Source organism: Halyomorpha halys, unplaced genomic scaffold (assembly GCF_000696795.3).
Source record: "Halyomorpha halys isolate HHAL.00 unplaced genomic scaffold, Hhal_1.1 Scaffold508.1, whole genome shotgun sequence".
In the NCBI taxonomy this organism is placed as follows: Eukaryota; Metazoa; Arthropoda; class Insecta; order Hemiptera; family Pentatomidae; genus Halyomorpha; species Halyomorpha halys.
The window spans coordinates 822,929-846,243 of NW_027106467.1; the positions used below are offsets into that span (position 1 = coordinate 822,929).

The 23,315-nt window shown below is 31.5% G+C and overlaps 2 protein-coding genes across 6 annotated transcripts in view; both read right to left on the reverse strand.

The window, feature by feature from the left end:
• LOC106683731 (beta-glucuronidase) overlaps positions 1-23,315 on the reverse strand; it is a 230,344-nt gene that overhangs the window by 164,844 nt on the left and 42,185 nt on the right. For 3 of the 4 annotated variants that reach the window (XM_067044838.1, XM_014425392.3, XM_014425388.2), the window contains exon 2: positions 1,437-1,483. The exons of the other annotated variant lie outside the window; for it this stretch is intronic. The gene's annotated coding sequence lies outside the window, so the exon portion shown is untranslated. The remainder of the gene's footprint in view (positions 1-1,436; positions 1,484-23,315) is intronic. 4 annotated transcript variants of the gene reach the window in all.
• Positions 8,724-12,637, reverse strand: LOC106683732 (uncharacterized). Of its 2 annotated transcripts, none has more exons than XM_014425394.2 (2): positions 12,322-12,637; positions 8,724-10,719 (listed from the first exon to the last, which is right to left on the reverse strand). In XM_014425394.2, the coding sequence occupies exons 1-2, from the start codon at positions 12,464-12,466 to the stop codon at positions 10,202-10,204; spliced, it is 663 nt and encodes a 220-aa protein (XP_014280880.1). In that variant the 5' UTR covers positions 12,467-12,637; the 3' UTR covers positions 8,724-10,201. The 2 variants fall into 2 exon arrangements, with proteins under 2 accessions (XP_014280880.1, XP_014280879.1); XM_014425393.2 differs by having other exon boundaries at positions 8,724-10,722; positions 12,322-12,633.

Consider the following 23,315-nt stretch of genomic DNA (forward strand, 5'->3'; position numbering starts at 1 on the left):
CATAGACAAAATAATAAAATTTCTCAAAGAAACGCAACTTTATACTAAAATATAATCCACCAATACCGACCAGTGTAAAAAGGAAATAGTCTACATTCAACTATAAGTCAAGAAGATAGATGAAGTAAAAAGGGTGTAATAACCTAGATGTTGATCGCCCTGAATAAAAATCTAATCTAATCTCTATTAGCTTATTACTTGAAAAATATGTCTAACTCTAATGAGTTATAATATTCATTTTACACTAAATTGAAAAAAAGTTAATTAAATTTATTTTAGAAAAAACGCACTGACAAGTAAAAATTAAAGAAAAATAGTGCATATTCATTTTTTTCCCCAAATACTTTTGAAAATACTGTCTGTTTAATCGGGAGTTAATGAATTAAGAAATCCTAGAAGGCATATGTTTTTATTTATATATTTTTAAAAAATAATTTATGTGAAGTATTTATGGGTTTAATAAAAAAACTTTATAACTAAGAAAACTATAAACTTATATCAAGTTTATAACCGCAGCTTTAAATAAAATTCTAATAGGTTAAGTAATCTCACGGTGCTCGTATATGCAAACCAAGACATCAGAGCTGTGTGGCAGACTGGTATCACTTGATTTCAAAGGTCAGATCTAGATTAAAAATAACTTTCGAGATCAAAGCAAAGAAATGATAAAAGTTGAGATAATTAATGTAAGCAATCTAAGCATTGAATCTTAGTGTTAAATAAAATTACAAATAATGAAAAATATTAGAAAACGGAAAACTACATTTTAAAATTTACTTTTAGACTTTAATAGCACATGAAATTTAATGGGTTATTTTACTTATTTATTTATTTGTGCTAATAACATTTATATTTCATTATTGTTCTTTTTCGCTTTTTAATATCTATCGACACAAATTAATTATGTATTCCCATATTTGGTAATTTTGTTGCTGAAACCAGAATGTATCCGATAATTTTTAAATTAATTTATATTTTTATAATATACTATTGTTTAGATTATTTAGTAATTCCTTTTATTTGCCTTTATTATGCATTAATAGGCTTATTTCTTCGAAGATGTACTGATTAAACTGAAAAAAGAATTTTAAATTGAGCTTAAGTACCGTTTTGTTGAACTTTTGCGTTCTTTTTTATAATAAGTTAATAGCCCTTTATAAAACGGAAATCTCTTTATATTAATAAAACTATATTCACTGTATAAGTATCAAAACATAGATATCAGAACACTTAGTAAATAATCAGATATAATATCAATACATTTATGTATGGACAAACCCTTATAATTCAAAAAGGAATGATAAAATCCATAACTAAATGTTAAAATAAGTTTGAAAGTATGAATGATCCATAACTTGTGCGTTTATTACTCATGATATAATAAAAAAAATAATTTAAACATTAAAGAAGAATCGGTTTTAAATACTATTACATACCGAATGACGCGTGTAGTCTGCTAGAGCTTCTGCAGCTCCTAGCTCACCTTGAACAAAAAAAAATGAATCTTCAGAATTTAGTATTCATAAATTGAAAATAAATTATAATGATGTTCATATAAATACAGATGCTCTCTACTCACGTGTTTAAGACCATTTATTCTGTTAAAAAAACATAAACTATATATCATTATATTTAATTAGTTAATAATCAGTCATTAAACAGATTTTAATAATTCTGTTTCATTATTCATCATGTGTCTTTTTGTATTGAATTAACATTTAAATGTTTACGTTGATAATGTATTTATATGCTGGTAAGAAAAAAACTGTATCTTCGACAACAAAACACCAACGTTTTCAAAAACATATTAAATTATGTCACTATACGTAATGCTACCTATTAATTTAATGTTTTTTCTGTTTTTAGAGGTATCGGAAACAAAAAATTAAAAGAAATAAGCTTACGATTACTTTTTGACTATTTTTCTAGGCTTGCAATTTTACTGGACAAGGTACAAGACGGTTCTTTTGATATGCTCCTAATGAGGATTTCTTAAAAGTCCCGATGCCTGGCACCATCAAATAACATGTTTGCAACCTTTAAATTTAAATGAATGAAAACAATCGCGTTTTATCATCCAACATGAGCAAAATCTATAAACGTTAATACTCCTGTTTAACAATCCATAAGTATAACTGGTTGTAGTATAAAACAATCTATTCAGGTATTAGCTACAAACAAAAGACAACTTCGACACTTCCCTTTTCAAGTTCAGCTAGTCCTAGTGTTCTATTCAGTAATATCTTGTGTCCATTACTTCCTCTCGAGTTTAGAGCCCACCGAAGTTAGTAACAATACCTACCAGCTATCACGATTCATGTGTTTTGAACTATTTGTGCCTAGATCTTGGATTTCAACTCAGTTACTAAGTGTCAGTGAGATATCGCTTCAGTTCACTTACACGTTGTTGGAATGAGGCTCGCGACCCGCAATATACTGTAACAGTCTCTTTAACAGTCCAGTCTCTTTAGCAGTCGGCAGAGCATGATGCGAACCACGTAACCTCCTGGTACAATCCTTGGCGAGAGATCAGTACTTTCTTATCTCGTATTGCATCCAAGCTCCTTCATGGAAGGTGCAAGTTCAAAGGATTAGATGCAGTTGGCTTCTCAGTCTCAGTCAATATTGTCTGAGAAAAAGGCCTAACACCGGTATAAGGCATCTCTGCGTTCCCCCCATTCCGTCTAGTGGATCTAATATTTCGTAGTAATACGACCGTTGATCTACTAATATTTGCAATTTTTATAGTCCTAATAGTGTTGAAGAGTAGTTTTTCATTCTAAAAAAAAAAAATGTTTTTCTTGCTATTTGAGTAACTTTATTTTATTTCATTTTTTTTTCCAACCACCCAGACTACCGTTACTACATACGTACATACCGTTTTTACTACATACCGTTACTGTCGTACGTACATTTTTTTTTAGACCACTTAGCTCTCAGTCATTAACCTCTTAACATGAAATTAGCATCAATTCACCCAATTTGTCCCAAAAATAGTAGAAATATTTTTCTTTTTCTTTTTTTTTTAATTTTTAAACATGATTTATTGATAATACTTAATAATACTAGTAAACTATATTAGAAATAATTTATTTTCTGACAGTAACCGAAAATGTATTCGTTGATTTCATTAGAGGTTGATGTAATTAGTTGTTCTGATTTAATAATGGTATGGGATGGGTAATGTTTATTAAAACAGAACTGAATAATTAAGACTGACATATTGATTAATAAGAGCCACATTTCAACATGTCAACTTGTCTAATCTGGGAATAAATTAATGTCTGGAGAGGAGATATATTGGGTTGGAGATATATATCTAAAAGCTGTTTGAAACCATCTGAACTGTTTATTAATTTTTCATAGGAAAAGCTAAGTTTTACCGTAGTCGCATAAGGAACAATTATGGGCCTACTCATGGGCCTCTGCTCATTAAAATATTATATCAAGAAGATGAACTTAGTTTAAGCCTCCACCTTCCGCCTTTGTCTAGAGCAGGGGTACTTAGGGCTGATTAGGATGGTTAGAGCAGATCCTCGGCTCTATGTTATCCTGACGTCACATGTGCCCGCGTAATATAAAAGTATCAGAAAAGTGCAAAAATATTATTAATCATTTTCAATGTATTTCAGGATAGCAGTTACTGTTCATTCTTTATTGTTAAAATTAATCGATGACTGTTATGAAAGATTGCTATTATTGTAAGAATGTTTTAAAATTAAAGGATTGCTGTTAGGAAATAATTTTTATTTTAAAAAATTAATCCATAAAATTATTGAACAGACTTACACGATGACACTTAAAAACCACGGCAGAAACTCAGACACTTGGTATGTTGTTGATGACAGTACATGTTACGGTAGTTCAGCTACTTTAAAGAAAACATTTACTAGGAATAATACGGTAGGTTTCAGTACATGTTACGACAGTTCACCTACTAGTATGTTAAACTCTTTATACTCTGTGAAACTTTACAGCCCCGACAGTTTACGATTACAAGTCGAAGCTGTATAGTAGCACTATAGGTCTAGTTTAATAAACAGTATTAAAACTGCTGTAATTTAGAGCCCGTTTATTATTGATTATATTTTCATTGAAATTTATTTTAATCAACAAAACAATTAATTCGGTGCAGGCAGATAAGCTATCAATATTGTCACAAGTACCAAAACGGTCGAGGACCTTTGACCTGGAGGATGAAGAAAGAGCCGAACACCTGTCTAAACGTGAAGCCCTGGCATTCTATAGATTCTTGTACCTTAAATAGGAAATACTTTACTGAAGTTATTGAAACAAATGCTGATTAAATAGTTTGTTTGGTAAGAAGCGATTTCTTTCGGATCTCTATACCACTACATATAAACCATATTGAATTTGATGAAGAAGAGTTCCGCGTTCCTTAACATTATAATAACATTTCAGAAGCCATGATTTATTTCTTATATATTAGATATGTTTATATACATATTAGCTATATCGCTAATATATACTCCATGTATAGGTAAGTGTAAGTAATAATGTTACTATCAATATATCAATAGACAGTACTTCGTATTTTCGATAATTATATTTTGAATTCTCCTTTACATAAAATGATGCTTAAGCGTAGCTATGGGCAGGTATAGAAAACTTTAATTTACATGAAATAACTTTTGCTAGATTAATTTTTATTAATATATTCTTGTTTGAGAGTGGTTTAGTTTATTTAAAAACAAATTTGATCCTTTTTCTCAACTTTATTCTTTTTAAAACCTTGCAACGTTTCAACAGGTTAGGACTCTGTTATCACTTTATCACCCCCTCCTCCCCATTTTTTTTATTTATATTATATAAATGAAATAAATATGCAATAATAAAAGTATGAATAGAGAAGTAAATATGTTAAAAAATAAATTAAAAAAGGGGGGGAGTAAATGTATATGTGAGAGAAATACACATAAAATAGGAATAAATTAATTATAGATTTTAAATATATTGAAAAATGTTTGTGTTGTAGGCTGAAAAATTGATAATAAATGTTAATTAAATTATATTGAAAATGTAAATTAATGTTTTAAGAAAAATTATGTTATATGATAAAGTGATAACAGAGTCCTAACCTGTTGAAGGTAGGTTCTGTTTAAAGTTTGCAAATGTAAATGAAAGAAAGGAGAGAAGTGGTTGATACAAATTTTAAATTTAAGAAAGAGTTATATAGAAGAAGTTTAAGTAGGAATCTATTTAAAAAAAAACAAAAAAATTTATAATGTTATTGTGATGTTATTTTAATGATTGACTTGTTTAGAGATGGGGCAAAGGCAATTAGCCGGCACTTTTAAGAATTTTAAAAGAGAAAATGACAAAAAAGTAGAGGTAGGGCCAAAGAAATCAGTATGTAAGTGAAGGAAGTAATGAAACTGTTAAATAAAGTAATTAAAAGGAGCTGTTTGTAGGTATCCTTGAAAATGACCTGAGGGTCGAAACGTTGGAAGGTTTTAAAAAGAATAAAGTTGAGAAAAAGGATCAAATTTGTTTTTAAATAACTTTTGCTATTTAGACAAATATTTGTAATCCTTTTCATAAGTTCTCTACTGTCTTGATACCAACAATGTTTTTCATATATTTAATTGGACTAAACTCTCCAACACATTTGCTAGTGGCTTACCTACATAGTAAATTATAAAGAACCATTCCCTAATTGAATCTGCCGGTTTTTATACGAAATATTTTCCCCTCTCACTCTCTGACGCCTCGGTCTTAAATAAAGATCGCTACCTTTTTGTTATATTTCTCTGTTGGTAGAGTTAGCCTAGACCCGCGGCTTTTAGCCTGATTGGGTATCCGAGGAATCGAAGTGTTCTGCCTCAACAACTAAGGAACACGATGGCGTGTGAACTCACGATTCTAGATCCCCCGCAATTAATTTGACAATTGATATCCGCCCAGAGGCCCTTTCAAGGTGGCCAAATTAATGATCTCGAGTCAGGATGTTCTGTCTCAAGTGTTCCATTCTAAATTGTCATTATCGAATTCCTAACAATTAATTAAGTGCTTAGCTGACTGAAATTTGTTCCATTCTCCAGAATTTTCAACTACCTTTTGTTAGCTTTTCATGAATAAAATAATATTTATGACGTCATACTTTACTGTCTGCATCAGGTGTTATTTCGATGTCAGATATGACATATTATATATCATTGTAAAAACTCACAAGCTACCTGAAGTAACGTTAAATATATAGTTTAAACCTAAGAATAAAATTAAAAAAAAAATTCCATACTGTAAATGAACAAGTTAAAATGAAAAAGACAATATTTTAAAAAATCAAAAACAATAAATAGAATAAATAACTAAATTTCTGTAATCTCATCTAGTAGTGACTGGCAATATGAGAACACTTCAGTTTTTATATTGTCATTGCCGGAAGTTTTAATTCTTCAATATGGAAAGTTCTCCTCTTTTTGGGTTCTCTGGTACTTTCTACTGTAGCAATATTATTTTATAAAACTGGTATAAATCAGAAAATGGTCGAGATAGACGAAAAGTTTCACTGCAGAACATTATAATTCCGTTGATAAAGTTTATAATAAAATTGTATTATTAAAAAAAAAAAAATTAAAATCTGTACCATGACAATCCATGAAGAGTTAAGGGTGCAATACTTTGTAAGCACTGTTACTAGACCAACTGTTTTGCGAGGAGGTAATTCGGTCAGAATCACGCCCGACCGCCTGATTTTTATCTAATTAAGGGTACCCACTTTATGAGGCTGAGTGGGCTCCCGGAGGGCTCCAGAAGCAACAGGGTTGACTCACAGCTACAATGTCACTGTAAGTAATCATCTTCCCAGCCGGATTGGAACCCGAGCCCTTGGAGTTAGTAGCATCGTGCCTTACCACAGTGCCACCGCGCACAAGAACATTGTATTATAGGACTATTTCTGTTAATTTAGTCTGAAAAACAAATGTTTTGTTACCTATTTAGTAACACTTACCCTATTTAGGCCATTTACTGACTCACTATTTTTTCTGACCGTTCTAAATATATTATAAAAATTTTTTTTGAGCAGTTCCTTATATATGTAGGTTTAATAATGTTTTTCAAAGTGGATGTGCATACTGTAAGACCCTTCAGGTTCTGTCGGTGCTCCTGAAAGCAAAGTACATCAAAGAGCCTCTGACGTTAAGCCATTTTTGTCCAAACTGGGTCACACCATTAAAACTTTGCCTATAAAAACAGGAGCTGGTCTGATGTGGAAAACCATCTGCACAAGGGACTATTCCGGTAATAGTATTATTAAAGTTTGTGTTGCATACTAAAACAAAATATAGTGTTATAAATCAGCTAACGGTGTGTAGAAATCAATATCTCTGTCGTTAAGCGCTTTCTGTATCCAACAAGGGTTCTCTTGGTCTGCAGAATTTGTTGAGCCTGAAAAAAGAGGAAATAATCCCTAAAATAGCTCTACTAATGAAGAAATTCCGTCATGAAGTTTTTTACATTTATTATATTTAATTCTTTTCAAACAGTATTTTTTTTTCAAGTTATGTCCGTAATTCACATTTTTTAATATGGGTTGTTCAGACTTCTTACTGTTTCCAACATATTTAATTTTTTTTTTCTAAAAATGGCTGTCTAAATTCCTTTAACATTGGACAAAGAGCTATAAATTGAAACGTATCTTCTGTAGCATTCATATCGCATAAGGAGCTGTTTCCCTATTTATCCTGCCATGATTTTTTGTTTAGTTTTAGGAGCTCAACTTTAGTGAGAATAAACCGAATAATATTAATATTATGGTTTAATATATTAAGGGGCCTTCGCACTCGATGGCTCCAGATCTGAGCGATTTAAAATTATAATGCAAATTTTCTGTCCATAACATGAGGACAAAGACAAATCGTAAAAAAGATTTCTTTTGGTGAAAAATGACGTTCGCGGCTTGCGAATTATTACGCTGGTAATATGAATGAAAAACAACTTCAAGTCCAAAGGGTCGATAGTATAATAATATTCTTAAGAGTCCATTAACTGAATTTTCGTCTTCTCACAACTGCTTTGTGCACTGAATTGAATAAGTAATTGGAGTGAATACTTATCCTTTAATTAAGGATAAGCGGAACGGCCCCTCCCTGTTGCAATAATCCACTAGCGTAAGCCAACCAAGTTTACAACCTTCATTGGACCCCTCACCTAACCTTATAATGCCAAAAGGCAATCCAAGGTATCCTTCATACCCGGCTATACATATAGCATACCTCCTATATGTACGTACTAAATACAATTTAAAATCTTTACAGGAGGTACGAAAAAAAAATTCTTCAATTAGAAATGTTCATTCAAATATCCATACAAAATATTTTTGCGGTTTCATTCCTAATATTGGTTCCATTATGGCGTAGGCAGTAGTGAGGGAGGGAGGGAGATCAAGTACGGCTAGTAGGCTATTAGTCATTTTTGCCTAAATTCAGATTTGTAAGTGAAACTTCCTTAGGCGAGGCAGAGCAAATTGGGCTAAATTAGGCAAAAAATGGAATGGTACAATAAATGAAGACATGTATTTAATTTTATCATTCCTTTGATTACAAAAATATTAAAGTATTTATTTATTTGCATAAAAACCATAAAAGTTTACAATATTTTTTAATATCTCTCAAAGAATAGATCCTACTTACTGTTAAAAAAAAGAGATAATGAAGCTGAAATTATTGGTAGTTAAAATATATATAAAAAACAAGAATAACAAATTTAAAAAAAATATATTGGAAGTGTATATATCATTTAGAAACAGTTTTTATACAACTAGTGGCCCCCAATGTAAGTTTTAAAAAATATATTAACTATAATCGATGGTTAGGAAGTAATTCCAAATTCCTTTGTTTTTCTTCCTCAGTTTTATTTCCTAATGAATAATTCCAAGAAGTTTGTCAATTTTATCATAGAGCTTATATACTTTTCTTTGTTATTGCTATTTTCAATAACTATGTAAGAGAAACCAGTGATGGTAATTCTCAACACCTCTAGAAGCCCAATACATTTTTTAAAAACTGAAACTAAATTAAAATAGCTATTAAATTGAAACTTTATTACAGCAAGGATGCCTAAAATAGTATAATTTTAGAAGAAAATGTTTAAAAAATAAAATTAATTTTTAACTGGTGAGATGGAATTTACTGTCACAACCGGCGAAGTTGAGTCTATCGGACCACAAACTTTTTTTTTATTTTATTTTCTATTGAAAATTAATCCAAGTCCTTTACCTTCTTTTACATTTAAATTGTCCCCATACCAAATTGATTTTTACTACCCATTAATCAATGACTAAAATTACGAATATTTACTTATTTTATTTTTTACTTTTTCATTTATTGGAATTCACAACTATATTAGTCGAAAAATAACTAAAAAATGTAAAAATAAATGTAAATGTACAATGACATAACACAGCCTTGAGGAAATTCAACCCATTAGTAGAAATCAAATTACATTTCCAAATAGAAAATCTCGACGCCATCTTCTTTTCAGTAGATTATCAGCAGTTGGAGGGAAGGAATATTAGAAATAGGTGGGTTTCGGTGGCGAAGGATTATATCATGGAAGGATTGATATCTAGCTAAATAGGCGACATATTTATAAGAGTTAGGTCATCACGGATGACTTTATTTGTAAACAATCCTTAAAGCACCTTATTAAGGATTTCACAAGATTTTATAATTTGTTCAGAATAATTGACGATTATTTAAAGAAAAGAGAAAAACTTAATATCTAATTGAATAAATATAAAAAATTGAAAATATAGATAAAACAACAAAAAATCATAAAGATTATATTGGAAACGTTTAAGTATCACCTCTTCACAGTTTTTATACAGAATTGGTAGTTCTAAACTTTTTTCTACACAGCTTATACAAATGTTTATATAGCATATATTTTAAAGGTTTAAAAATTATAAAGTAATTATTTTTCGATATTGTCCAAAGAGTTTGATAAAATAACTTTATTTCCATTGATACGACTTTTCTTCGTCTTCTTCACGTCATAATGAAGAATCCAAAAAAATACTCAGTTTTATCTAGCCACTCAGCAATGCTTATATTTTACAGGCAAGTATTTTCAATAACGAAGACAAGTTAGAAGTCAGAAACCAGTGACTTGGCGCTTCTTAACACCCGAGGACTGGACGCTGCCTTTACGTTGAAGGGTAACTATTTGCGTTACAGCCTTAGAGATACTCTCTTCTTGAACTTTCTTCTTCTTGAGAATCAATAAGGCTGTGTAGTGAAGACATAGTCATCTCTTTGAACCTCCGCTTTCTCCTCTCCGACAGCTTGTTCATATCTGCGAAAAGTGATCGGAAAAATAATAAGTCAGCACCGGATTGGAAAATATCTGAACTGGATTCGCAAACATCTACATCCGTCTTGTTCCATTTGCTTAAACTTGTCGAGTAGGATCTCGTGACCGGTTGCGGCGTATTAACGTCCAACACCTCTACACCGTAGTAGTGGTTTGCCTCCGTTTCGTCTTCTTCCTCAAAACACTTCTCCATGGTATCATCTGCCAATATGTCCCAGTTGTTCGGGCTCTTCTTGTTTTGACCCATGAAGTCGTTGAGGAAAGCCATGCTGTCAGCTAGGTACCACTTTCTTTTCTTCACCCCACCGTACGCTGCATTCTTCACGTCTCTCAGGTATCTAGCATAAGAATTTCTCATAGAAGTCCATTTTGATTTACAATCGACTACTAAAACAGAATAGACACAGATATATTTTATGTATTATTTAATTAATAAATATAAACTTTACTTACTATTGTTTTGTGAATTCAATAACTGTATTGAAAAACCAAAGAATCTGTTCTTACATTTTTCCATTTCTCTCTTATTTAGTTATATCGCGATTTATAGAGAATATTACAGTTATTATTTGTATGGAAAACTGAGTTGCAAAACAATTGTAAGTAATCTTTCTATTTATTCATCTTAATTTGTATTCTGTACATTTTAGTGTTTAATGGTTACTCAACATAAAAATTTCATTGTATGACATAACAATGAGGATAATAAAAACTTGAAACGTTGCCACAATACGTTTTATTTTTATTATTGACTGATTCTCCACAATATAAATTATTTACAGCCAAGAAAACAGTTACATGTACTATATAAACGCTATAACTAAACCTTGTATCTTGTAGATAAACCAAACATAACTAAGGCTTTTTTTAAAAATATTTCGAGCTACCTATGTAATGATGTATATAATAAATATATTTAAAAAAAAAATTCTTTTTTTTCTTTACCATGTGTTTATATTAATTTATTATTATTTAATTATACAGCTGTATTATTATAATTCTCTTTCATTTGTTTTTCATTATTTTGTCCTGTGTATAGTATAAATAATGTCCTGTTATTAGTATATTTCTGTTTTGTATTTCATATATTTATTTTTAGTATTGCTAATTGTATCTGATGTGTCAATGAGATTAGAGTAAGACGACTTAAATTTTCTGCTTCTGATTTTTGTTTACAGTCCTATTCTTGTATTTATATTTATAATTGATAAATATTTATTTATATTTCGGTTGAATTTATTTTTTCTTCTTGTAAAATTCAGGTGTGTCAAATTTGAGAATATGTCCTGTTTGTCTGAAATGCGTTGTAAGAGGAGTTTGGTCTGGTCTGTTTTTTGTTAAAGGGGTATGTTGATACACCGTTTATTGGAGATAATGTCAGAAGTTCTAAAATAATAAAAATTAGAAAAAAAAACTGTTTGTTTCACTGTATGAAAAATAAAGTCTCAAAACGTCGCTTGAATATTATTGTTTTACTGATCTTCAAAAAACTTTATTGTTTGCATAGTCATGCCTTACAATGAGAAAAAGTTTTTTAGAACAAATAATTGCTATAAAACTACAAGTACAAAGTGTAATTTCTGATTAATAACTATTACAACTCATCATTGTTTAGTAAAAACATTACTTACCATTTTCTATTGGAGTGTGTTCTACATTGTGATCATACGGATTTCAAGGTTTAAGGCAGAACTGAGTCGGTTTCGAAATGAAGGTAGGGTTAGTCTGTTATTTTTATTTTGTATTTTGTCTGTTTCTATTTTATGTTTTATGTATTTATTAGGTCAAAATAACATGAATTTGAATTTCGTACATCCAATTTTTTATTGATAGCTCGATTCTTATATTTTTCTATAGTAATTATTTCTACTAACATTATTTTTGATAGTTAATAATATTTATTTTTGAGGTTCTTGAGGATCAGCCAATAGGACTGATTGGCTGATCCTCAAGAACCTTCAATATATATATATATACATAAAGTACCTGTTGAGCGCATTCCAGCAGCGACCTCTGCCCACAGCTGCTCGGTGATGAGCTTGTTGGAGTGCTCTTTGAGGTTGAAGTCATAGATAGGCTTTCTGGCCTCGATGAGCTTGGCCAGCCTCTCGCTGTCCCACTCTGCAGTCATATTCACGATGTAGTCATTGAATCACACTACACATTCATAGCTTGATATGACTAAAGCCACGATAGAGCAGGCGTGCTAAGGCAGACTGATGCAGGGGAACACAGAACTTGGTGGGGGTGGGTCAAGGCTAGTCAGTCACCTCTTGTAGTTAGTTGCCTTTAGTCACATTCAGGCAGTCCGCCTTATTTATTTATTATAATTATAATTATAATTATAAATTGACTGCTTGTCTTATACACCTCTTATTATATATTATTTACATTTTTCTGTATAATTTTTATCTTCACATTATAATCCGTTTCAGAATTATAATTTTGCAACCGGCCCATTTATCTGAGGGCATTCTAACAATAACCCCACCAACTAAAAATTTGAAAAATGAGTTGGAAGTACCAAAAATAAAGTACCTTATAAACAAGTGATTCTTTCAAAAATAGCATAGGTCCCAAAACACCTCCAATTTCACCCTTCAATAGAGCCTTTCTTATTTTACCTTCAAAATTGTAACTTATAACGAGTATTGGTCGATATAAGACAACGATGTAACAATCTTTTAGCGATATAATAACACAAAAAATAACAAAAGCGATTTTACCTTACCTAAATGATATGAAGCAGTATTATCATATCTTGAAAAAAATTTATTAGTAGTGTGAAGAAGCGTCTTTGAAAAAAAAACTTATATCCAGATAAATTCTAAAATAAACTGAAACTAAAAATAGTTTATCCCTATAGCACAATCCTCTGAAAAATGTTTCCGGGATTTTTTCTACATACCGCCATTTCTATATACACATTTACATTAGAATTTCAGAAAAGCAAGAAACAAGAGAATTAATGTTTAAAACGTAAGCTGTGCGAAAAAACATAAAGAATTGCCTATAAATTGTTACTATGTTATCCCTGCAAGAACTCTCGCATTAGATATATTTTCTTCCCAACTTTGATTCATCCGAAACATAAGCGATATTATACTCATTAGTGTTAACTAAAGAATGTCATTAAGAAAGCCTATTCAACTCACACAATTACTGAAGCTGCATAATTTAAAATTATTCTGTTTATGTATTATTACTTACATGAACGGATGTTTTATTGTTCGGCTACGAACTTTCGGTAAGAACCCTCGGTTCTGAATAATTTGAGACATGGAAATCGGCCGTTCGCTCAAATAAACATTACATATTCAGAAAGAGACAGGCTTTTTCGATATTTTGTGCTCAATTTATATTGAAAATTCTTGGAATATCATTGTGTACTTTGTGCAATAAAACCTATGAATTGGTTGAATGAAGGTAGCAAGATATTGTTATACAAGTACAGATGGGCAGACTAAACAAATTTGATATAAACATTTTTAGAATCATGAGCTCGATTTTTTTAAAAATATTTACGCTGTCTACTTTGATAGGGTAAATGTATTATCTACAATAATTTGAGCCATCTAAAATATAAATTAGTTGTTCGCTGAATCGTCGCGTAAGTATCCTATGGCGCCGTGGAAGCTAACCTTAGAATTATGTTTGATTCCTGCTCTATCTCAAAAAAGGGCTCATTTTTGATCTTTAAAACATAAGGCCCAACTAACTTTCTGCAGGAACATACTAAATATTAATGTACGCACTGAAATATTTACTACCCAATTTTTACTGTCTCGATGCGCCAACTTACCTCCGTCCGAGTTTTGAATCATCTCATTTTTTGGAGAGGTTTTGTTTAAAGTTTTTTAATGCGCACACTGCACCATATTTCTGTTGTGTGTAACTTAATATTTATTGATTGTTAGATGAGTATCCGCAATCATTACAGCGTCATTATGTTTTAATAAGAATTTTATCCTTCCCTTGTCTATTGGTTAAATTTTTTTCGAAAAGCACAAAACTGACGTCAACTTCAACCTTGTGGACACCAATCTACACAAAATTTGGGAACACAAGGTGGGTGGTAACTGATATTTGTGTTTTGAGTTACTTTCGTCAAAATTCCAGTAAGAATTTAAGAATCGAAATATGGATTCGTCACTTCTCCATGAAATCCCCTTTCTTTGACACCTCATTAGTCAAAATACATCATTGAAGGAAGGCGAAAGAGGAATCAATAGTACCGTATCGTATGTATGATATTCGTTGCAATGTTTCGGGCATATCCCTGATTAATCCACTACTGCTGCTACCACGATAGTTGTTTCGTTTTTGAGGGCTGTTCTAAGAGTAAGGTACACGATGAGGAGTTGTCACACCGTAATGTTCCTATGCTATTTAAACAAGACATCCACCAGCACTAATATTTTCGGACTGTAAAAAAAAAATTGAAAGCAATAAAAAGAGGATAACTGCTAACGAGCAATAAGGTTATTGTTGCGAGGGACAACTGTACACTTTGCCGGACATAAAATATAATTTATGGGTTATAGAGGCGGGGGATCGGGGGCTCTTTGCATCGATGAATAAACATGGCTCCTCTCCATGGCCCTTCTTTAATCTCCATTTCTCTCCTCTCTAGTCATAGTCACTTTCATGTATGCATAGACAAAATCATTTTCAGATTTATATTACGAGTATATTTCATTCGTCACTCAAAATTTAAATAAAAATTTCATTTGGTAAGATATAGACAACGTTGTCCACTACAATACACAAAACCAGATCTAATTTTTTTTTTAATTGCATCCCAAACTCTTCAATCCCATATCAAAGCCCTCGAAGAATGGTTTCGTAATTGGAGGATTAAAATAAATTGCAACAAATCCCATCAAATTACCTTTACCCTACGTCGTAAACCTACTGACTGCCCTACTCTATACTTCAATAATGTTGCCCATACCAGTGTTGAACAGATCCGAAACCTTGGACTACATCTGGACAAACGACTAACCTGGAATCCTCACACACGACTGAAAAGACAGGAAACTGCACGTCGATTTCGACTATTACAGCACTTACTAGACAAACCTCCAATTCATTACAAAATACTGATTTACATGACAATTATAAGGCCTATCTGGACATACGGCGTTGAGCTCTGGGGCTCCACTAAACCTTCGATCTACACTAAACCTTTGATCCACTAAATCCTTACAATCCAAAATCCTCCATCATCCACAAAGACCTTAATGTTCCATTTGTAACCGATCTAGCCCGAATCAGATATCAATCCTTCCATTACAAACTTCTTAACCACTCAAACCCATTAGTTTCTAATCTTGCTTCCTCTTTTATTCCGGACAATCCTCCGAGGCGTCTGAAAAGAAGATGGCCTCGAGACCTTATATTGTAAAAATGTTTTTAGAGTGCTACCATTGGGTAGTTTTGCTTGTACCATACCATTATGATTTCCTCAAATTTACTTGATGTGTTTATGTACAGTTGTAAATATCAATAAATAAATTTAAAAAAAAAAGAATTTTTTGTTATAGTATAATATTTCTTTTATAATATTTATACCTTAATCTCCCTACAACTAATATATTGAAATAGTACAAAAATACGCTTTTTTAATGAATAACAAAATAAATAATGTTTGTCATATGATAAGTATTAATAATTATTAATCTTGGAACATATGCACAACGAAAATCTAATGTTAGTAAAGCTCTGTCACAGAAATTTGAAATGTCTACAGCGTTACATGCCATTAAATAAGTTCTGTGCATAATTGACGATATTCAAAGTCCTGAACTTAATTTTAGATTCGGTAAGTACTGAAGCAGGCTAAATTTACCCCTATTTTCCCGCTTATGCACCCACTTAACCAAGTGGTCGTTTATCAAAACCGTAGTAGAATTTTTCTACTTTAAATATTTTACTTATAAATAAAAGCCTACTTTTGTAAGTTTTATTTTTTGTACTTGGTGCCGTCTATGAATTGAACGCTTAAATAATTAAATAAAATAATTCTAATTATTTGAGTAATTCACTTCCTTTGATAACTATTTTTAATTCGTCAATCAACTGACAAACTGAATATTTTTGATTGGTACGGAAATTCAAAAAGAAGGAAGTTGATAGAAAGACCTCATAAATAATTTTATTGTTTATTTATTTAAGTCAGATAGAAAACATCAAGACTTGAATAAAACGTACAAAGACTACAAAAATTTAATTGCCCATCTCTGACAGGTAGGTTTGAAATATTTAGCATTTCACACAATTAAATTAGCTCAGTCAATGGTAAATTTTAGTTTTTATATACGTATATGGAAGGCTCATATATTAAGTTCTCCGCCAATAAACAAAATGTCAAACATTTGGAATGGACCAAACAATAAACGCTGACTGGAGTTGAATAACAGTTTGAGCACGCTAAGAGACTTAATTGAAGATTTGATCGTACTATGTTAAATAATATCTGAGCTACAACAGTTTATTTAGGACGCGGGTAGCTGAGGTGTAAGGCCTGTGGCTACTAACTCCCGAGTTCCAATCCGGCTGGGCAGAAAATTGTTTTCTGATACACTGTAGCCGTGAGTCAACTTTTGTGGGTTCTGAAGCCCTCCTGGGGTCCATCCAGCCTCATATATGGGTACCCTTAATTGGGTAAAAATCTGGCGGTTGAGCGTGATTCTGACCAAATCACTTTCTTGCAAAACCGTTGGTCTAGTAACAGCACCTCCTTACAAAGTACTGAACCCCTGAACCCTTCATGGGTTCTAGCAGTACAGATTTAATTTTTTTTTTTAACAACAGTTTATTATTTTTTTAAATTATATATTTACAATTCGTTTTGAAGTAATTCTTGAATGAATTTTTTTATTATAAATTAGTCATTTGGTTTGAAGTTATTATATATTTTTTAATTTGTTTATTTCCTTATATGTTCTGAATTTACATCGAGAATTTTTACTAAGTATTTTAAAATAGATGAACTTCTATTTTACTCTGTTGGCCATGATATTACTCAAACATGATCGAACATTGTGACTTTTCCAGCTCCAAAGTTATACTAAATGGAAATTATAATACTTAGTGAAATGAGAAAAATAGCGAACTGTCTAACCCGTGTTCTAACTGAAGGATAGCGTAACCAGGGTACAGTGATGGTCGTTTAGTTGCTTAATATAGTCGAGTGTCCTTATTAAACTTCACATATAATTAGGAAACTCAACTATATTCCCTATGTTAGAGTTTTGCTTAGAACGACTAAGCGACCATCGATGTGGCCCGGTCAGGAACCCTTGTCCAGTTAGGACACACCCTAAGTCATTAAGCGTTTCAAATTTTTCGATACTGTGGCTCTGGAATAATTAAATTTTTTTTTTCCGGCCAAGAATCCCATTGGAGTCCTATACTGCCTAACCATGGTTGGGGGTCAAAGTTCTTCATTTTGTGGGACCGCCAGATTAAATTTTGAGTATTGACTATACGTTCTGAGTAGGCACTACCAAACTCCCCTCGCCCTCCGATTATGTTACTCGGGTTTTGGATTACCTACACAACTAAATGTTAGCAATTTCATTAAAGAATCAAAGTGGAAAATAAATGTAATTTTTTGTCGTGTCATAAATTCTAATGTTATTGAATTGATCTTAAATAAACTTTGAAATATGATATTGCTTATGCATGCAGTAATTTTAATTTATTTATTTTTATTAATTTAAAATTATAATTAACAGCGTATTTTTAGTCTATCATTACATAAAAGGCGCCGTACTCGCCCCTGACCTAGAGCCCCAGGATCTATGAGGCCCCCTAAACCCTTCTTACAAGATTGTTTAACTGTTAGTGTTTTAGTGCTTTTAGAAGTTGTGGCACTCTAAGTAATGTGAGCAAAACAATAGTCCGTTTAGTAGTTGCCTTGACCTGTGCCATCTTTACCCTGTGGGTCCCCTTACTCCTGTGATTCATAAATCTGGCCGAAACAAGAAAGAACTGAGAACTATATTTGCTTCAAGAAAGATTGAGCAGTTCATCCATTGCTAATGCTGATAAGAGCTGATCTGCATAAATAAATAGAATTTTAAAAAGTAATTCTTAGTTTTGCAATTGAAAAATCAAGTTCAGTTGCTCTATGTAAATTTTTCTTTTCAATTTTGTTAGTTATTAAATAAATTAATAATTTTAGCTACATAGTTGTTTTTATAACCAAACGTTGTCCAGAAAATAACTTGAAGAGCTTCAGCCTTAATCTGGAGGGCCTCTATATCTTAAATTGTCCGTTCTGAGAAAAAAAAAACATTTTACATAATTTTAGATATTTTTTTACATTATCGCATTCCGCCTTTTGCTCTACATGTATTACATACAAATTCGTAGGTCAAAACTTTTTTTTTTTTTTTTTTTTTTTTTTTTTTTTTTTTTTTTTTTTTTTTTTTAAATCTATTATATTCCTAAAAAAAGCCTTCAATACGAATTTTCATAAACAAAAAATGTGTTACCGGGCTCTCTACCGCTACTCTACATCCATAGGGTCCTGAATTGTTAAAATAATAAATCCATACCAGAGGTTTCTCCCAAATATATTTTGTTTGAACTGGTAAAATATTTTTTGTTTTTTATGGAAATTCGTATTCAATTTTTTTTTTTAGGAATCTGAATAACTGTTATTGAAAAAAAAAAAGAAAGGTTTTTTGACTTACAATATAGAAAGCCCATTTTATTATTATTATTTTTTAAAATTTATTATCCACTTTAACTCAATAATCAGTCGACAATATTTTTTTTGTTAGTCTACATCCGAAAACAAATAGAATGGTATATTATTACCGTTATATACTAAAATAATAAATAGCTCAGTATTAAAATAATTTGACTCGACTAAAGTAGCAAAGAAGCTTAAAATGATTTTTTCAAGGAGAACAAAGTTGATATTCGTTTTTCATCCACTAAAAAATCTTTAAATTGAATTTTGATGCAATTCCAAACATGATTATTTTAAATCAAAAGATAGTTGGCCTTTGATTTTGTTTTGGAAATCACAAAAAATACAATATCTTCAAGGTGAGGACATTATTCCGCCCGAAACCTAGCAATGATTTAGGACTGTCTAAACTTCCACAGAATGGTACAAAATATACCTTCGTAAACATATAAGAACCTGAAGTATAATATAAAACGTTCCATAATTTTATCTTGATTTGTAACTACTTTTTCTCCAATACAACAGCATTGAATCTAAAATATTTTAAAACCATTCATGTGAGTTGGAAGAGCTGAAGAGTTGAAGTTAAGTTGGATTTGGGTAACATTGTGAGGAGTTATGAATTTATTTCGTGAACAAGAGACATCGGCAGAAAAAAATATCTTTTAAAAGTCTACCCCAAAAATTTGTAAATAGATTTCTGAGAAAATTAAAATGAAAACTAACTACGATTTTGTCTTTATTTTTCCTCAATAAATTTTTTTAGGCCTACTTTATTGGAATCGACTTGGGTTTTTTAAAAATTGTTTATACACTTTAGATTATTTAATAAAATTAACAATGTTTTGGTCTTATTCTACAAAAAAGAAAATATAATAACCATTCTATACATGTTGAACAAAGGTGGCATATGGTTACATAAAAAATCTCTAAAATTATGTAAAATATTTTTTTTTTCTCGGCTCTTAGACCAAGAAAATGTCCATTGGTAAGAACCCTAGGACATGTGCCAAATATTTTTCGACCTAGTACCGCCAAAAAAATCGGTAATCCCACGTCTGTAGCCTCCTCTTGTAAGTAACTAAGATGTTTAAGCTTTGAAAGTACAATACGATTCCCTCCTTGAGAAAAATAAATTAACTTGAACCGAAAACTTCAGGCCTTCACTACCTACATTTTACTCGGAGTGGGTGAGCATGTTGTTGCTAAAACCCATGTTAACTCTATACTATCCAAGTTAGATAAACTTGGAAATGGGGAGAGAAGATAATAGTTGCTAATCAACTAAAGCTATTACAGAAACTGGGTTACGAAGCCTTCGCAGTTCGGCTCGCAACACAAGAGTACAATGAATTAGATTACTCCAACTTAATTAAAGTATATCTGATCTTGAGTAGGCGGCCTCTAATCTAACAGGCGGTGACTTCTAATTGCTTCGTGGACATTTGATATCAACGTCAATTAAATATCCAATAATTTACCAAAATTACTCTTCATTGATCCAGAGTTAGTTTCCTTATTCCCAGTTGTATTGTATAACGATCCTACGGATTTGCACTCAATTGTAAATAATATCGAGCTCCGAATCGTTCAATATTAATAATAAAATTCATATTAATCGAATATTTCAGTTCTATTCCGCACACAAGTCATTTAGTATTATTCACCTACCACCTCCTGTCATACGGTATACTCTTATAAAAGTCTCACAGCATCCCTCCATCGGCCCTTCGGCCTACCACGTCGCCACACCCCATCCGGAAAGTAACTGTACAGTTTATGAGCTGTATCTTTCTTGAGCGAGGAAGGATCCTCATTACAGGCCTTTTAATCCTCTGTATCCTTATGTACGAGGAGATGCTACATTCATTGTAGAGCCCAAACAGTTCACCATTTTTCCTTCCTCGCCAATTACTATGCTCGCATACGGGCCATAAGATCCTTCTCAGAATTACACTTTCAAACCTGTCTAGCAGGTTAATGCTTTTATTGCTCAGGGTCCACGTTTCCCTACCGTATGTAACGATTGCCCTTATCAACGTTTTGTACAGGGTGAACAAGTTTGCTTTTGATTAGCTTCACATTGTAGAAAAAAGCTCTATTTCCAGCAGAAATTCTGCTTTTAACCTCTTAAAATCCGGGTTCTCATTTATAATTGAGCCAAGGTAAGAAAAGCTTCTTACCTCTTCGAAATTGTAGGGGCCCATCACAAAGTGAGTCTGCCTCTGGTCCAGTAGCTTCTTACAACAGCATAATCTTGTTTTTCCTCTTATTAATATGCAGGACCATCCTTTTTGCTTCGACGTTCATGGCTTCGAAAGCAGTCCTAATGCTCTGCAAGGATCTCCCAATGATGACGACGTCGTCTGCATAGGTCAGAACTTGGGTCATCTTTGTATATATTGTTCCTTCCTGATTTATAAATTAAGGTTATGCCCAGCGATATTTGATTCCGAATGCTTGACACAATACACGAAACAGTCCATTTTATCCAAACGGGAAAAAAAATCAAATCCACCCTTCCTTGGCTACTTTTATTTTAACTTTTTTAAAACAGAAACGCTTTTAAAAAACAAATACACTTGGTATGACGAGTAATTGCCATTCAACTGTTCAACTTCAACTGAGGTTCACATTCTTCAATTTAAAAGCAGTCCTGCTCTGACTTTTTTTTTTGAACCCCCTCCCTTGCCTTTTCTGGCATACGGGGTGCGGGAGCAGTGGGGTAATGCGCGCTGGGATTGCGCATGCCACTGCTACCAATGTTTTGCTCTGACTCACCATTTCATGTGACTGGGTCAATCTTTTATTGACAACTCAGTTCAACGCTGTGGTGTTCAATCTACTTTTGTCAATGGTTAACCAACTGTAATCATTCAATAAAACTTTACTTGTGAGAACGCGCTATTAGTTAATTATTGCATTGATGATATTCTTTTTTAATAGAATTTCTCCTTTTGTATAGGTGAAATGCCAATGGTGAAATATGATGTGGTTATGAGGAGATATTACAACCTTGAAATGTGGTAGGCTATGAAACCGCAATAAAATATGACTTGAGTATTATGTATTCTGATATATATGACTTAGCGACTTTCACAAGAAAGTAATAAATATGAGAGAATGTTAAGGAAAGCTTAGTCGTTCGCAGTATTATTTAAATGTATTGAAAATTAATTTAGTAATTCAGTACATACCACCATGCACCTAAGGCTCGTTTTATGATATGGCATTCATTGATCCACTACTTACCTGAAACAGAAATAATAAAATATGCATTATATTAAAATATATTTTAATATTATGTATTATAAATACTTAATATTTTATTTTTCTACCCACCTATTTTTATTTAACAACTAAATACAACCTTTTACAAACTTAAATCTACCCATAGATAAACCAATTACAACCGTCATAATTTGTTATAGTATTTTGAAAGCTACCTATTTAGCAAAGATATTAATTTTGGTTTGGACAGCCGCTACAATATGAATTATAGAAATACTTGTAGTTCTTCATTTTCCATGACTTTTATCTTAGTTTTGGTAATTAAATCAGAAAACTAAGATTAATACCCCAAATACACCAAGCTAATGGAAAAAAACTCCAGCATTCACCTCAATAGAAATAAATCTCAATTTCATTTCAGTTACTCCTGTAAGGTCTGTCCTTTGAATGAACCTGGCAATTAAGTTCAAAGCATTCTAATTTTCCGAGCCTTCATTTCACTGAGAAAAAATATTTACACACATATATATTATCCTTTGAGGACCTGTAAAATGTAAATTTACTCAGATTTTCCGAGCCAGGCTAACAAAAAAAAAGAATGACGTTTTCATATTTTTGATAGGATTTATTTTTCTACTTTTATATTCATTTTAAATTTTTTTTTATTTTGTAGTAATTAACTTTTAGTTTAATATTTCAGTATTTTTCAAAATATTTCAGTTTAATGTTAGTTCATCAAGAAATTCTCAGTTGTTTTCTATTTTTTATCTGTTTTGTTAATTACAAATTATGCTAACCTTCTGTAATTCATTGATAGTTGATTTATTTTTCTATATATTTCTTATCTTGTTGTTTAAATAAACTTATAGATTGTATTTTAGTTAGTTTTTTTATATTGTAATCGTTTTATTTAATTATCTATGTATATTTAAAACTTACACGTTGTTTTTTTTTTGTTGTGATTTATAGGTTGGTTAGTATTTTTGTTTTGTATAATAAGATTTTTTATTGTTTTTTTTTTTCGTAATCATTATTTATATAC

Coding starts and splice junctions, on each gene's coding strand:
- LOC106683732 (XM_014425393.2), bottom strand. CDS start 12,466: ATGACTGCAGAGTGGGACAGCGAGAGGCTGGCCAAGCTCATCGAGGCC. Junction 10,723..12,321: donor TGCTGGAATGCGCTCAACAG/GTACTTTATGTA, acceptor ATTCTGTTTTAG/TAGTCGATTGTAAATCAAAA.